General features: G+C 40.0%; 1 protein-coding gene across 3 annotated transcripts in view; it reads right to left on the bottom strand.

The window, feature by feature from the left end:
• ARID5B (AT rich interactive domain 5B (MRF1-like)) overlaps window positions 1–18098 on the bottom strand; it is a 228278-nt gene that overhangs the window by 33645 nt on the left and 176535 nt on the right. For 2 of the 3 annotated variants that reach the window (XM_006835803.1, XM_006835804.1), the window contains 3 exons: window positions 15175–15287; window positions 6551–6755; window positions 4463–4515 (listed from right to left, as the gene is read on the bottom strand). In XM_006835803.1, coding sequence (XP_006835866.1) covers window positions 4463–4515; window positions 6551–6755; window positions 15175–15287 — 371 coding nt within the window. Of the gene's footprint in view, window positions 1–4462; window positions 4516–6550; window positions 6756–15174; window positions 15288–16641; window positions 16927–18098 lie in introns of those variants that run through there. The other variant, XM_006835805.1, reaches the window with a different exon arrangement.

The raw sequence follows: 18098 nt of genomic DNA, 5'->3' as shown, positions 1-18098 counted from the left end.
CAACCCTCCACTTTACCAAACATGATATCCTTCTCCAGTGATTGGTCCCTCATGATAGGTCTAAATTATGAGAGATAAAGTTTGGCCATCCTGGGCTTCCAAGGAGTACATTGGCTGTACTTCTTCCAACACAGATCTGTTTGTTCATTTGGAAGTCTATGGTACTTTAAAATCTCAATTGCATCAAATCTTCCACAGTTTTCCTTATTCACTGTCCAACTTTTGCATGCATATGAGATTATTGAAAATACTATGGCTCAGGCGAACCTTAGTCCTCAACTTGGTATCTTTGCTCTTTGACACTTTAAAAAGGTCTTGTGCAGCAGATTTTGCCTACAGCAATATGTCATTTGATTTCTGTACTGCTGCTTCCGTGTGTGTTGATGGTTGATCTGAGCAAAATGAATTCTTTGACAACTTCAATCTTTTCTCCATTTATATGGATGTTGTTTATTGGTCTTGTGATGAGGATTTCTGTCTTCTTTACATTGAGGTGCAATACTGAAGGCTCTGGTCTTTGATGTTTATCAGTAAGTATTTTGTCTTCGCTTTCAGCAAGCAAGGTTGCATCATCTGTATATCTCAGGTTGTTAATAAGTCTTCCCCTCCAATCCTGATGCCATGTTTTTCTTCAAATAATCCAGTTTCTGGGATTATTTGCTCAGCATACAGATTAAGTATGGTGAAAGAATACCACCCTGGTGCACACCTTTCTTAATTTTAAACCATTCTGTGTTCCCTTGTTCTGTTCGAACAACTGCCTCTTTGTATTTGTAGAGGTTTCTCATGAGCAGAGGCCTCAAAAACTACATATGCTTCAGATTTCCTCACTGATGACCTGAACACTAGCTACTAGATCATTAACCTTTGGGAACCACAGAGACAGAAGATTCTAACTGTATCTGTCCACATGTATTTCTGATATCAGTTAATCTTACAGAGAAGTGTCTATCTAGTAACTTTGTGATCACAACTTAAATTCTAAGACTTTGAATATTATTTGTACATCTCTTGGATCCACTTCAAAATTAAATTTCACAGAACACCTCATGGTTTTGCTTAGTCAAAATACATACCTGAAAATGTATTCCATCCTTAGGTGATAGTGGTGGTTATGTGCTGTGGAGTCTGTTCCGACTCATATAGACTCTGTATAGGATTTCTGAGGCTGTAAATCTTTATGGGAGCAGAAAGACTCATCTTTCCCTCATGGAATGGCTAGTAGTTTCAAACTGCTGGCCAAGCCATTAGCAGGCCGATTTGTAACGACTACGCTACCAGAGCTCCTTCTGTTCTTAGGAGGAAGGTTCAAAAGCATAAATTCAGAATGGCAGTGGTAAACTTGAGTCCCTATAGGGTCAACAGATAGTGTAATGTGTTTAAAAAAGAAAGAAAGAAAAGAATTCTTCAAAAACACTGTTTAGGTCAGACAAAACCCCACCAATGGGCCTAATCCAGTATTTGAGTCCAGATGTAGATTTTGTATTAAGGTAGGATAATCACTGGACTGCTAACTGAAAGATTGGAGGTTCAAACCCACCAGCCATTCCTTGGAAACCCTATATAGGATTGCTATGAATCAGAACCGACTTGATAGTATTTAATAACAACTTGTAGGTTCACTGGTGACAGGCATGAAAATAACCTGGGATGTTGTGCAGAATGAATGAGGAGGAACGTGGGAAGTGACAAGTGAGTGGAGACAGGAGGAAGAAATGGCAATGCCAGAGGGAGCCAGTCCTTTCTAGCTTGTCTGAAGGGACAGGAAGCTCCTAACCAGATGGAAGTCAGATTCCAGTCTGGCTTTCCAGTATTCCCTCACCCTAGCCTTTCTCCACCTACATGCACACACTGAAAGCAGGATAACTCACAAAGCACAACTCTTCAGCATGTTACTACGAACCTTCTGGGAAGCCCCCGATGACAAAATAATTCCAGAGGCCAGCATTGCAAGAGTCTTCCCGACTCGGTCTCATCTTCTTTCCATTCATCTCTCTGAAGACCCACATTTGTGCTTACTTGTCCCACCCATCTCGTCGTCGTAAGTTACTCACACTCTACCTAATGTTATTCGAACTCCCTACTCATTCTCTCCCCCCCCCCCATTTGATTCTCTGTCCTAGAAGACCATGATCATCCCTGTTCAATTCCATCTGCTCCACATGGTGTGGTTCTCTGCTTTACTGGCATCAGAGCCTTCCTTACCTCATCTCTGCATGAGGAAGGACACTGCTCTTTCCCCACCTGGTTTATCATTAGAACTATCACCTGTTAAAGACCAGAGCCACTGGCCTAGATATTTTCACATCCTTCACAAATGCCTTGTGCCCAATAAGGTACTCACTCAGTCAAGTGAGTTGCTGACGATTTCTCAACATAGTCTCAAAAAAAAGTATAAATACTCTGATTAACAAGCACACCTCTAAGGCCCAGAAACTGATGAGAAGTTTCTAAGTACCTTCTTACACGAGGAAGCTTCAAAAAAATTGGTGGGAAAGTGGATTTAAGAAATTATGGAATTTCCCCACAAATTTTGTGAAGCCCCCTCATTCATCATTTTATATGGGGAAAAAAAAAAAAAAAGGAACCTTGTAAAGATACAGAAGACACAAAAGCAGGGGAAAAAATGATTTTGTGAAACTTGCTGCCACTCTATCAGCAAATAACAAAAAGTTCCTGGGTTTAAAAAGACATTTCATAATATTGTGCAATCATGAAACTATCTGCAGTCATAGTTCGTAGAAAATGTGTACTCCTATTCTTAATCCTCAAACTCTGGGCTCTGGAGTTGGTTCCTAAATTTATGAGACCAACCTGAATGAGTTAGCATTTTCTCCACATGGATGAACACTGTAATTAGCTTAGGATTTTGCAAAACTATGAGCTACAGTGGTGAGGCGATCTCTTGGTCTATCAACAGACCCAACCAAGTGAAAAATTATATAGGACACTCGATAAAATATTTTCAGAAAGTTCATGTCTGTGAAATACACATTTTACAGGGGCTTTATTTGAGTATGATATTCCCCTACAATGGAGTCCTGGTGTGGCACTGTGGTTAATGCGCTAGACTGCAAAGTTGGTTTGAACGGCAAGTCGGAGGTTCGAATTCACCAGCCGCTCCTCAGAAAGTGATAGGCAGAGTGCCAACAAGTTTCACAGAATCAGTTTTTTTCTGCTTTTGTGTCTTCCGTATCTTTACAAGGGTTTTTTTTCCCCCCCCCCCACCTTTTTCCATATAAAATGATGCACAAGGGTGCTATGGGTTGGAATCGACTTGATGGCACGCAACAACATTCCCCTATGAACACATACATACACCTATACCAAACATAGCACATAACATTCGTTATGCTTATATATACAGATAACAATTTTTCTTTTTTTTCCTTTAGTCAGAGTTCATGGCAAATAGCCTCACTCTAAATACCATACAATCTGAACAGCACAATGCTTGCCACTTTTTCCCATCCCAAGACCCTGTCATCATCATATTAGGTTGTGGAACAATATGCTTTATCTGGCAAGAAACACTGGCTATTATGTTTCAGCTAAAATAATTTCATTTTCTCGACTTTGTGTCTCTTACTGTCATTTTACTATAGTATAGAGATATCCCAGATTACTTCGTAAGGAAAGGGAAAAATAATTTCTCATTCAATTGCAGGAGGAACGGCACAACTTAATCTGATCATTGTGTGGAGGAGAAAATATTTCCAATGACGGCATCTTCCTCTGTCAATTGATTTTATTACAGATGTCATCTCTGTATGCTATATTAATGCAGTTCTTTCTTCTTATTTCAAGATTTTAATCTTAGTTTGTTGTGCTAACATTTTACTGGTAGAAAATACACACTGTAAAACCCATGGCCATCAAATTTTCCTGTAGGCTAAAAATAACCCATTCCTGTCAGTTTGAATTAGCTGATAAAGAGTGTCAGAGGCTGTTCTCAATAAGTTTGATAACTTCCTGTTTATGTGGCATTGACCCTGGTCTAATAAGCTTCTTTGCCCTAGAATGAGAGAAGATTCTGCTGCATTCTATTCCTTAATGGCCAATACTGATTACTTTTGAAAGCTTTTAATACATTCCCCATATTAGACATGAACAGATGTCAGCTATGTTGCCAAGGGAAATTTCTTTTATGCAATCTTGGCTTGTTGTACAATAATAGCCCTTTCTCAACATGGGAAAAAATTACAGACCCAACTAATTTCCCTGACAGGGGAGAGTTACATATGTTTTCCACTTGTAGTTTTTACGACAAGTTTGCAATTTTGCCAAACCTGGAACTAATTGGGGCTGTTTCCAAAGCAGCCCAATAAACCCCCAAAAGTGTAGAGCCATTTGAAAGGGCAATCAAGATGATGTGCTTTTGCGTTTCCTACTTTGGGGTTTGGGGTGGGGGGAGGGGAGTTAGATTGCAAAATTATTTCATTTAAATTGCTTAAACACTTACTGTTTCATATCCTCCCAGTTTTTGAGCAGCTTGAAACATAGTCCAAAGGTTAACTGTTAGAGGGACAATAAGTATTTAGATAAGCATTGCATTAACATAGTTCCAAGAGATGTCAATTACAACATTTAGTTTTGTCTTGTTTTTCAATGAGAAAGAGAATAAAAGAAACCCTAACAAACCCCAGGAGATTTAAGTTCTTAAGGAAACAATTTGCCAAAGGGCATTCCATAACAGGATATATTATTACTACTTAAAATATTTCTTAACAAACAGTCACAAAACTACGGAAATGGTTCTACTTTTAGGATAAAGGACAACATAATTTTAGTCCCGTTGCCATCAACAAAGCAAGCAAAGCTAATCGGGATGGTCTTTGGTGGTGGTGTGTGTGTGGGGTGGGGGAGGGGGCGGCAGGGGTAATATGAGATTTGAAAATCAGGGTTGGTTTCATTAAACTCTTAGAAGACATTGATTAAATATATAATGCTTTCCTCAGATAAAAGCTTTCCATAATAAATAATAGCCAATACAATATATTACTGCCTTCCTAACTGATGGCAGCACTATATTAAAGGCTCCTATCATATTTCACTAACGCCTGTGTCTTCCAATGACTAGGAAGATAAATATTTCAAACAGGAGGCGGAAGTGATGTAACAGATCAAAGGGATCCCAAGGAAGACATTTGTTCACAAAGGAAGTGAGTGATAAGACCACTTAGCCGCTAAGTTAACTATGCACTGATATATACACCTACACACATGGATAAATGCGTGTAAGTGTCTATATACCTCCACACATGGATAAATGCGTGTAAGTGTATATATAGAACAGGATTCTTTTTGCAGAGTTTGCATGTATTTATGCTGTTGAACCATCTTTGCCAAATTGTTAGCAATCCTGTTCATTTGTACCAAATATCATAGAATGGGGCTGCTATGGATTTAATTAATTTAATTGAACTTCACGTAATTCCTTGGCAAGGGAAATTAAGAATAAAATGAAAATAATAGGATTTTTTTAAAAAACAACAAAAAAAGACTGACACACCACGTTCTCAAAGCCTCATTGAGCCTTGTACTATTTCAAAGCTATCAAGAGCCCTGCCTCGGCCTTGATTTAATCTGAACCAATGCATAATGCAACAAAGCTGTTCATAGTACATTAATTTTACTTCTATTTCAAGCAACCAGTTTTCAGACAAACATTGTAATCATCCATCGTTATGTACGTTTGTAATGGCTGTGAGTGTTCGGTTGCAATCAGCGCCAATTGCTATTAGGTATGTAAATTGTTACGTAAAACATACAGGTTTGACATTCTTCATCAAAATGACACATGGTTTTAATCTAGGAAGATACGTTTGGAGAAAATAATATTTCAAGCCAGGGGCTCATCGCTTGTGAGCCACTAAATCCAGACAGAGGCAAATATATATTCTGTTGCAAAATCAGAAGAGAATCTGAGTTGCTTTTCTTTTTATAAGTGGAATTCTGCTGTGCTCTGAGTCTACTGTTCTACTCAACAAATATATGATGGAGACTTAAAATACACAGCAATGTAACTCAAATTTAGGGACCTCTGTTCAAATCTGACTAGTTCTTGCTTCCTCTGAAGCCAAATTTTTATTTGTGAACTGATTTGGGATTTAGGAAATGTTTTCTCTTTGTGGTTGTTTTGTCCACCTTTAAATGTTCTTCTTTAAAAAAAAAAATTCTTTTCTCAGGCAACATCTGTGCCTGATAAAGCTACGTCATATTATTATCTCAGAAGAAAAGCGTTAGAGACACTTGAGATTGATAAAACAGAAAATGAGAAACTTTCAACATGTCTATTTCCAGTCATAATCAGTGAATTCAAGCCTATAAATATCTCCCTGCAACTGCCCCAGAAGGGAACAATGTAGCGGAAAGAGGCAGGGAAAAATGCTCTGGCTTGGACAACTTTTAGATTTAGTATAAACACAGGGCGCCAGCCCTAAATTAGGATTTCAACATAATCTCTTGAGTCATTTTCACCATCTCCCATCCCCAATTAAAAAAATCTGAACATTTCTGATATTTCAGAAATGAAAACAAGTATACTTACTCTGTTTAAAACCTAAATAGGGTATTCGTTCTATTGGTGTTTTCCTTTCTTTCATGTATTTATAAAGCGCCACAAGGAAAGCCTGCTCATCCGCCCTGCACTCTTCACCAACGGCAACCTTTGGCTTTTCTTCATTTGAGATTTTCTTACAGTTACTATGGTTATTCTTCGACTTGGTCAGGGCTGACCTGGCCTCACATTTCACCTGGAAAAGAAAAAATAAGGCACATCAAATTAGGCACAGCTCTGGAATTCTTATAAAGACGTTGCTAATAACACCTGCTGAATGGGAAGGCTAAACTAAGTAAACCATAGTTTTTTACAGACATCACTGAATATGAATTGCCTTAGAATTTGTTGTTGTTAAGCGCCATTGAGTTGGTTCCAACTCATAGTGACCCTGTACAGAGTTTTAGGCATGGCAAACTTTCAGTAATGTCCAGATAGTAAAAGTTGTGGCTTTTTAAGCAATAAAATCGCTGTCAGAACTACTCAATTCTGCTGTTGTCGTGTGAAAATAGTCCTAGAAGACATGGGAACAGATGGGCGTGGTGTACCAATAAAACTTTATTTACAGAAATGGCCACTGAGCCATGTTTACCAACCCTCTTTAAGGCTCAACAGTTATGTTTACCTGAAACTAACAGTGCTTGATCTGGTTGGGTCCCTTTCTCCTTCCCTTTTCCTTATCAGTGAATATCCTTTGTCAAATTCTGCCTTCTGTAACAGATAGTCCCATATATTTGGCACTTTGTACAAATGACAGGCACATTTATTTCTCCATAGTAAAACTTGTCTCGGATACTCTGTCCAGCAAACTTGAAAAACAACAGCATCACAATGCCAGGACATGCTGGCATCAGAACAGGAACAAGGATCCAGCCATATGTGATCCTAAGGTTATACCCATACACACTCTAAGCAGGATACAAAAGAGCCTACCCTTGAGTAATAATAGCCTCTGGAAATATATTTGCTGTTCAGTCAACCCAATGTTCGGATGACCCCCATGTGTCGGTCTCAACATAGAGCTGTGCTCCATAGGGTTCTCAACAGCTGATTTTTTGGAAATTTTGATCACCGGGTCTTTCTTCCAAGAAACCTAAGGGAAGGACTTGGACCCCCAGCCTTTCAGCCAGCAGCTGAGTGTGTTAGCCATTTGCACTATCCAAGGACTCTGAGAATATAATAGAGGAGATGCCACAGGAAAAAGTAGACATCAGCTAAAAACCTAAGAAATGTTAGTGAAAACTCTGGGATTAAAAAACAAATGATGACATAAACAGGCCAGAAAACGTCCTTCCACACTCAGGTGAGCATGGAGCTGGGTATATGGAGCTGCTAACCTAATGTTCCCTCCCTACTGGCACCATCCACAAGAGGCCTTTGATAGTTGTTAAATATAACGCTAAGTTGCTGAGCTATTTTGATTGTAAAAAGGGGAAGTACAAAGGGTCAGGGTGTGAGTTCAAGTGTACCCGTGGGGAATGCATACATTCCAATATTCTTTACATCTTCATCTCTAACACTCAGTGAGAAGAGGGCAAGTGTTAGGGAAATGTGAATAAAAACGTCCCACATAGTCGACAATGTTTCATTTCCAGATTCTGGCCCCTTCTTGTCTTTCCTTACACATCTTCTTTTCCCAAGCACCGAGAACATAAAAGCTGTTGCTTCTTTATTAAAGGGAACAACATTTCTGTAAGGCCTCTCTTTATTGCTCATTCTCCCAAGTAAACACGCTAGTTTAATATCTCTAGACTGGTCCTGGAAAAATAAAATTTCCTGTACAGATCATTGAACGGAGCCTCTAGATTTTAATTTTTAAGGGGCTGTAGAAATGGGAATTAAAATCCTTTTCCATGTAGGTTTCTTTTACAAGATTTCAAACTTCAGCACTTGGTAACATTACATTAAGATGAATGCCTTACGAAATCTGATGTTCTCATCTTTTTTACTGCCAGATTTTAGGCTGTTTGTTCTGAAGTTATAATGAAATTTGTAATTTAATGGCTTTTTAAAAATCATAAAATCACTCCAGTTTTACTCTGCAATTGCCTGCTGACCTTATTTGAGTACAGGCAAACTTGGAAGAGAATGGTGAGCTCAGTTCCAAACCATGGCAATAAAGCAACATCGCAAAAAAGCAAGTCATATGGATTTTCTGGTTTCCCAGTGCATACAAAAGTTACGCTTATACTATACTGTAGCCTATTAAGTGCTCAATATCGTTGTAGAAAAAGTTTGAAATATTGTTCCCTAACAGGACACACAGACACTAAGTGAACATACATTGTTGGGAAAATGGCGCCAGTAGACTTGTTCAGTGCAGGAATGCCACAGACCTTCACTTTGTTAAAAAAAAAAAAAAAAAAAGAGTGCTGCAAAGCAAACGCTCCCTCAAGTAATCTTACTATGCAGCCAGGCTGAGCTCTGCGCATTGTTCAGGTACGATCACACTTTGTGCTTACCAGCCTAATGACGTAGGTTACTATCTTCCCCTTAGGGATGATGAGACAGGCACAGAGCGGAGGCACAACATGAACAAGATCATCCACCTAGTATGCAATGAGTCTGGGATATGAGCCCAAGGACAGGTAGGTAGTTAATTTCATCGTAAACCAGTTTTGATGTTAAGTTGAATAGTTCCTTTGGTTTGTTTGTTTTTATTATTGCCTCTTATTATTAGTATTTTTATAAATCGATATTGGAACGTCTGCAAGCGAGTATCCAAGAATGATAATATCAGCAAATTATGTGCTTCAACACAGTATGCAATTTATATTACAAACAATCAGATGCTTTAAAAAAAAAAAATCTTTTAAATACCCAAAACAGATGGTAGTAAGTGTGGATCACTGTAACTCAAATATATTGTTAGCCAGGGACTGCATGTACTCTTAATTCTAGGATCTTGTAGTTTTCAACACTATGGGGTGGTAAGTCTAAAAGCATGGCTACAAAAATAACAAAACGTGGAATTATGAATTCTCACCTTATCTAGCTATACACTTCTGAAGGTGGTGTATCCAACTCTCTAACCCTCCCCCCTGAAGAATTCTGTGCTCTTTGATTTATACTGTATCAAAATGGCAAGGAGCTCTGGTAGCATAGTGGCTACGAGTCGGGCTGCTAACCTCATGGTCAGCAGTTCGAAACTACCATTGGTTCTGCAGGAGAAAGATGAGGCTTTCTACTCCTGTGAAGATTTACAGCCTTGGAAACCCTGTACAGGGTCGCTATGAGTCGGAACCGAGTCCACAGCACATAACCACCACCATATCAAAATGGCAGTTTGGGCATCCTTGAGGGACACAAATTGTGTTCCTTTAAAATGCTATTTGAGTTTGGGGGATAAAAAGAAGTCTGATTGGACCAGATGAGGGTTACAGAGTGAAGAATGAGCAGGGGAACTACCATGAGGGGGAAAAAAAATTCCTCGATGCAACTTCCCTGACCTTTTTCTCACCAATGCAATTTTCAGTTTTCTTAATTCTTACTAATAAACTCGTGTCCTTAGAGAAAATCTATCAAGATTATCCCTTTGAAATTTCAAAGAACAGTTGCCATAACCTTCTCAGTTGACCTCTTTGCTTCGAATTTAACTGGCCTACCAGTTAAAAAGATCCCCTTTTGTGGTTAAGTGCCATCGAGTTTGTTCTGACCCATAACGACCCTTTGCAAGCTACTATTTTGAGTGACTCTTTTATTGAAGGCATCCAAATGAGACTAACAAAAGTGTATTTACTGAGAGAATTTGTTTGGCACACATCTACCAATTGAAGAGACATGTTTAAACGCATTTTGTTTGAAATAAACCCATGCATGTCTGAAATGGAACCCAGGTGGTCGTGGTGAAGTGCGTGGAGTTGGTTCCGACTCACAGAGACCCTGTATAAGGTTTCTAGGATATAAATCTTTACAGGACTAGAAAGTTTCATCTTTCTTTGGTAGAGTGGCTGGTAGATTTGAACTGCTCACCTTGCTGTTAGCAGCCAAATTCGTTAAGTTACCTATGCTACTGGTACCTCAAGTAGCAGTACATTTTGACTTACCCTCATACTTCACTGAAACTCTTAATAAAATTGGCTGTCAAAACTTCCAATGACAAAGCATATCTTAATTCTAAGCACGAGAAAGCTTACAGTTTAGAAATGTGTTATACAATAATAATTAAAAGACAAAACTAGCTAATTTCCAAAGTTTAAAGAAACTATTATTTATTCTGTGGTATATTGGGCACACTCAACACATACATGGGGTTAGTTGAGTGCTGTAGGCTTTAAATATTCTACCTTAATGGTATTTAACTTGTCATGTGGATCCTGGGGTGGCGCTCTAGGATAAGCACTGGACTGCTAACTAGCTGCTCCTAGAAACCCAATACAGGGTCGCTATGAGGGGCAGAACTCAGGCCTGTTCTTGCACAAACAGAAGTTGTTGTTAGGTGCCATCAAGTCGGAACCGACTCATATTGACCCTGTGCACAGCAGAACGAAACAATGTCCGATCCTGGGCCAACCTCACTACTGTTGCCACGTTTGAGTCCATCAGTGTTGTCACCTGGCCAATACAAACAGCAGTAGGTCTGGGGTTTTATATAAAACCGGCAAAACGCTGTGGGATAAAGCACTGGACCTCAAGGTTGATATGAACTACAAGTCTGGCAGTTCAGACTCACCAGCTGCTCCTTGGAAACACTATACAGGGTCGCTAGGAGTCAGAATCAACTCGATGGCACTTAATAACAAAATCTTGCCCATGTGGTGCTTGGAATCTCTGAATTTCTCCTTAGTGTTCACATTGATGCTTAACTTGCCACATCACTTGCACAGAAACATGCAGAGGGACGGGGTACACAGACCATGTTGAGAGTAATTCAGACTCCAGGGAAGCCAGGCTGCCACCTACCAAACTCCATCCTAAGTCCTCCTTGTCTTCACCAGCACACATTCCTGGGAAGGCAGGTACTTGGTAAGGAGACAACAGTGTTTTCCTTCCTTGGACTAGCTCATTCCTGACACAGATGAGCTTTTAAAGTATTATTTCATTTTGGGTAGGTCCAGACCAAATTCCTTTCTGTATTTTTTCACATTACCCAAAACATTCTGAACAAATGAAAGAAAAGTGTCTCCTCAAATCCACTGAATTATGATAATACAGGTGTCACTCTCAAAATATGTATTCTTCCTGTTGACCTTTAGAAAGCAGAACCTTCTGATGTGTATTGTCAATCACAAAATCTGTTTTTCAGAGTCCACATACCTGTTGAGTTCAGGCTATGCGCTTTAGAGTTTCTGCAGAATAGCACATCCAAGGTGACTGAAAAAGTGCTAATTAAAGAATCCACATTTAACGTTTTCAGTGAACCACCAGCTATTTGATATTAACCACATCCTTCCACAGGACTGGGTTATAGCTAATTTGCCTTCAAGCATCAACAAAATGTCCTGAAACAGCAGTAAAGAAGCAAGGCTGCTAATCTCCATTTGGTCACTAATACGTTAGGTGTTCCTCAACTTGTCCTCAGTAAAATGGTTATAATAAACCCTGGGGAATCCTGGTCTGGCGCTGTAGGGTATGTACTAGACTGCTAACCACAAAGTTGGTGGTTTAAACCCACCAGTCACTTCTCAGAAACGTTATACAAGGGTGGCTCTGAGTCAGAACTGACTGGTCTGCATTTAACAATAATCCCTGGAGGTCATTTGAAGAGCCAAATGAGATGAAATGAAAGACTATTATTACACATCAGGGTATCCCTTCTTTTGTTGTTTTAAGAAAATAGAAGCACTGGACCACAAAGTCAGCAGTTCAAACCCATCAGCCGCTCCTCAGATACCTGTGAGGCAGAACTGACTCTGTGGCACTTAGCTATTATACACTTCTTTGGAGTCCTAGTGACACTGCAGGGCAAGCACTGTGCTTCTAACCAAAAGGTTGGTAGAGTTCAAATCCACTAGTGCTCCTGAGAAACCCTAGACAGGGTTGTGCTGTGGGTTAATGTGCTGGACACAAGGTCGGCGGTTAAAGCTCACAGGCTGCTCCTCGGGAGCCCCTATACAGGATTGTTGAGTTGGAACCAGCTTGATGGCATTTAACAACAACAAAGATGCCAGGGCCCTGGATCTGCTGTTAGAATATAACCCAAGACAAGAGCAGTGCTGGGGTTGGATACATCCATAACATCTTCAAGAACAAGCAGTCTTATCCCTATGGGATAATAATGTCTTTCTTGGCCCCACACTTGACTTGCTCTCTCTGTGAGGATGTTACACCTTTCTGTTGATGCTAGTGGTCAACTCCACCATACTTAGAACTTGCCAATCTTTCTCTTCTAGGTGAAGTCATCTCTCCAGGATCACCAGAAACAACGAAATCAGGATTGTAATCCATGACTCTGAGAAGAGCAGGGTTATTAGACCAGTTTCCAGAAACTGAAGGCAGCAGAATATTCATCCATTCCACCTTTCAACTCCACTCAGCACTGAACACCAACAATGGAAGAACTAACCATTTCCTGATAGATATCCAAGCATGACTATTATTCCTCCTTAGAAGGCAAAGTCAGAGAACAGCAAATACAACCCATCTGGACAGCAGACTGTTGGTTGGCTTAGTTCTGTGGGCCCGAGTGTGAGTCCTGAGCTATCTTCCATGGAAAGAAAGTCCTCGAGGCATACTTTGATATTGACTCCAAATGACATGGGATGCAGCTTCATCCTGCTGGGTGCAGGTACGGATCATGCTGTAGTAAACACATGACATCACCCTAAAGATACGGGGCTGGGTGCCAACACAAGACATCACCAGTACAAGCTTGGTCAGATGCTTTGGTTCTAAAACTTTCTCAACTCCATTCTGCAGCATCTTGAAGGAAACTATCAATCACATCACAGCGTTCCTGCTGACATCCTTCAAGACCAAAGTCAAACGCCTGGGTAGATAGTTCCAAAGGGATGTCTTTCTTGGTAACCATGTGAGTTCACTCCCAGAATGTTAAAAGAGCTGAACAAAAGCATCTTAAAGCAAAGGCAGGTTTAATTTTAACCAGAAAATGGAAAAGATACACTTCTACTGGTTGATCTCCTTGTAACTCTTTGCACTGTTGCCCTTCAAAATATCCTCAGCCAAAAAGCCCTCAAAAGTTCCTGGTGAAATAATCATATTTGAAGCTCATAACGTCAGAATGTGAATGCCTAGGATTTACTCCCTTACTGGGAGAGAGCAAAGTACATGGCAGGCACATAGATAATTGGCATTCCATGACTGAATTCCTGTTTTTCTACATAAGATTCTTCTAAACTCATTACTAATCAAAATGTTTCTGCTTTCAGAAGTTTAGTTCTTGGATCTGGAAACATGGTGCAGTTGAAATGTGGTCTTCAAATTAGGGTCTGAAGGAACTATTGCTGTCTTGGCACAGAAACGACATCGAAATGCAAGCACCAACAGATGGAACCATGAAAATATGAGCCAAACCCACAAAAGGAAAAAAAGATAAGTCTAAAATTATGAAATGACACTTCACCCTTCTTGGTGCTAAATATTTCAGGCAGCACTTTCAAAATTCTAAGAAATGTTCAAGTAAAAGAGGGAGTCCTAAAAAACAGCGTACAATTTGGACTCTAATTCCATACGAATAGAGACATTTAAAAACACTGTCAATATGTACGCATATATGAGAGTTTCAAAAAGTCCATGGGAAAATTCCACTATTTTTTAATTCTAGTTTTTCATGAACTTCTTGAAGCTCTCTCATATACTTATACTGTTAAGTGCCGTGGAGTTGGTTCCAACTAATAGTCATCCTTTTTAGGGTTTCCAAGGAAAGGCTGGTGGGTTGAATCACTGACCTTGTGGTTAGCAGTTCAGTACTTATCTTACAGCGCCACCCCAGGACATATATACACATGTATATGTACAACACACACACTGTGCCATTAAGTCAATTTCAACTCATAACAGCCCTATACAGGGTTTCTGAAACAGAAAGCCTCATCTTTCTCCCAAATAGCAGCTGGTAGATTCCAACTACTGATCCTGTGGCCAGCAGCCCAACACACAGCTCACTATGCTACGAAGGTTCCATACACACACATGAAAACTTTCAGTGTGCCTTTTTAGTCTAGTGTAAATTGGAGGTGACTTTGAAAAAAGCAGAAGCAAAAAGATTAATTCTAACCATTTCTAATTTCATCCTCTTATAATCTCTGAAACATATTTAGATGAGTACACTCAGAGAGAGGATGGTTCAGTTGGTCTATTTTTGATATGAGCAGAGTAAATTATGTCATTGTGTCACTTACTATGAAATCTCAGCCTCAATGACGTGGGCGCTTAATCATCTGTCCTTTACCCAACAGGCCAAGCTGGGAGGTGGGAAGTCTTTCTGTTGACTAATCAAAATGCCTACACCTCCCCACACACACCCCACACACAGAGGGAGGGGAGGGGAGGTGACAGGAACAGACATAGCAGAGCGCTCCAAAGCTCAGACTACCAAAATCAGAGTCTGAATTGAAACTGGCCACCACGACATAAGGGCACAGAGATAAAACCGAAAGACATACAAAAAATAAAAAGATACAGTAAGATGAACACCATGGAATGAAAGACTGTACCTTGGTAACAGCTTTGCCATCAGAATTATTGTTGGAATCCTTAACGCCACTGAAGGAATCTCTTCTCTGTGGGCATGATTTCTTTTTGCGTGGTCTGCCTTTAAGATTTGGCGCTGAAAACAAATGGAGAGCAATTTATATACATTTTATTTGCATGGCTTTCCTTTTTAAAGACCCAACCATCAGATTATGTGGTTTTCTCTAACAGTGCTGAAAAATGTACACATCTGTGACAGGCAACTCTCATTTTATGCCTCTCTCCCTGAAGGGTTACATCCTGGTTCCCAAAAGTGATTCTATTACACTTGAACATGTCTAATTAATATAAATAAAATGAAGCTCTTAGCTCTAAAGAACAGTTTTAAAGAAAGTAGAGTGTCCCATTGTTAGAAATGAAATATCTTGGATTGAAAGATAACCCTAATCAGGCTCTGAGATCATTCTTTGTTTGTTTTCTGAAAACGGAGTATGAAAAACAAAGTGATAAGCCAGACCATTATGGTATCATGGTAATGTAACGCTAGAAAACATCTCACTTGGGGAGTGTTTGGAGCCACCAAATTATTTTACAGATGATAGGTGACTGAACTGCTATTCACCGAGAGGCATTCACAAAAACAATCTGAAAAATATTATCACATGTATTTACTAATAACACTGTAACCAGCGTGTTTTAAATCTTAACAAATCTGGCAGCTACATGAAAACAGCATGTTCTCATTTCTTTTTAAATATTGCGTATGAAAATCTTAAGGATTATTTAGAATCGTTTCCAAAGACCACACCAGGGTAAGTCTGTGGCAGTTTAAACTTTTTAAAAGCCGTAGATACCATGCAAATCAAAGCAATATACTGAATTTGATTCCCTCTAAGATCCACACAAAGAGGTGGAAAAAAAAAAAAAAGCGACGTTTTATTCAGTGTCCTGACTGTCCAAGATCAGCTTTCACATTTAATTTCATCAGTTACTCAAGTCAAGAAAACTAAAATAAACCAACTAACCAAACAGCTCTGGGACAATACCACACTAATAAACTACACTCCCAAACAATGTATTTCAAATCTTTCCAAGTAGCCAACACTTTATTACCTTAAGGTCTGATTAGAACAACAGAAAGGCTCCTAATTGTTGTTAGTCTTACTTATGTAATGCAGTTAATGTGGTTTCAGGATATCTTAGGCTCTGCTAATTTTACAAACGCAGTCAATCCAACTCATTCGCTTCTCTACTGGGGCTAACAGTTTTGTTGTTTGTAGATAAAGCCCAGGAAAGCAGAGATGCCTTTACAATCAGAGGGGCCAAAGTTCCAAAAGTGGGCTTGGGGCTCAGGTTTTCCCTTCCCAAACCGCTCTTCTCCCAAGTCCCAAAACACTTGTCCGAAAGAACATCCCAGAAAGCAAGCAGAGAATGCTCAAAGGTAAACAAGCTCACGAACAAAAATCAAGTGAAGAGAAAGTCGCGATTACCCATTCCAGTGGACAAACATCAGACTGGCTGGTGCCAGTGTTCACAAACGGTCCAGCATATGACTGCTCCACCAACACATCCCTGGAAGTCGGGACTTGATGTGGATGTTGGTGTGGATGTCAGCTTTCCTCCAAATGAGAGCTGCGAGGCTCTGCGCTCGGCTTACAACTCCCTCCCCCCACAGCTCCATTACTCATGTAAACACATAGCAGTGACTAGCACCGAGTGTGTGGGATGAGCGCAGAGGACTTCGCCGGAGTTGCCAGACTGGCAGGGAGGGCTCTGCTCTCTCCACCTCCCTTCACGGGGCTGGTGATTTCATCCGGCTTGTTTAGTGGCTCCTGACCTCTTGCTCCTGACAGAATGGGATGCCATGTTCCACGAATCTGACACAGCCTGGGGCCTGGGCGTGGACTATGTTGTCTAGAAGACTTGGGGTAGCACAGAAGTTGTTTCCACAAATGACCCAAGTGCTAAGACTTTAATGACTCTGAGGGAAGGATGTACTTTCATGTCCCGTATCAAAATAATAGTCCAGCAAAACACTGACAGAAACAGAGCTTGGGGTAGGTGAGAGGCATTGTGTGAAAAGGAGCAAAACAGTACCCCAGAGCCTCTTCTCAGACTCCTTACTTACTCTGACCTTTCTTCTAAAGGTTTTGGTGCATAGCATTGAAATGTAAAAGATGTTTGTTTCTAGAAAGGCATTCAGACCCCAAAGGCCTTTCAGAGAGAACTTTCAGTGTGCTTGCTGTTTTTAAAGAAGGCAGATTCCAAGAACCCGACAATCACTCGTCCCCAAATCGTACCTATTTTCTCCATTATTTGAGCTGTTCTCAGAGCCCAGAGAAGCACGTGTCCCTCCCCAGCAGATTCTGAGAACTACACATTTAGAACACAACTTAAACTCTAAATGGAATTTGATCAAGAGAGAAGTCATTTGATCCTAATAAGGCACGTACACTGGTATTTCAAGTATGGTTAGGTAAATCTCACCAACTGCTTGAGACTCAAATTGAAGGACCTTTGTAGTCCCTTCCTAGACTCTTTCCCTGTCTTTCTCCTTTGAATGTATCACTTTACTCAGCATGATAGTTTTGTTTGAGGGTTTATCATCATACTAGACTGGAAAATCCTTAAACGCAGGACCATGCCAGGTTCTTGTCCCATTTGTCCCAGATCAATACACAAGAGGCAGCATTGCATAACACAAATTTGTTGAATGGACAAGTGAGTAATGGAAATAAAGGTGCCTACGCATTTATCCTTCAATTCCTCATGAGCCAGGTCTGCCAACCTGACCATGTGGTGTTCTTATCAAATTGGACATTTGTTGAACAGTATTCACCTGTGATATTTATTCTTAAACGCTGAGAACATAAATCAGTGACTTGAGTTTGTGACAGGCATTGAAACAGGAGAAGTATGGCTTTTGGCTCCTGACTTGCTATTAAAC

Source organism: Chrysochloris asiatica, unplaced genomic scaffold, assembly GCF_000296735.1.
Source record: "Chrysochloris asiatica unplaced genomic scaffold, ChrAsi1.0 scaffold00020, whole genome shotgun sequence".
NCBI classification, from domain to species: domain Eukaryota; kingdom Metazoa; phylum Chordata; class Mammalia; order Afrosoricida; family Chrysochloridae; genus Chrysochloris; species Chrysochloris asiatica.
The sequence above is the reverse complement of the archived record's forward strand: the minus strand, read 5'-3'. Positions and strand labels throughout refer to the sequence as shown.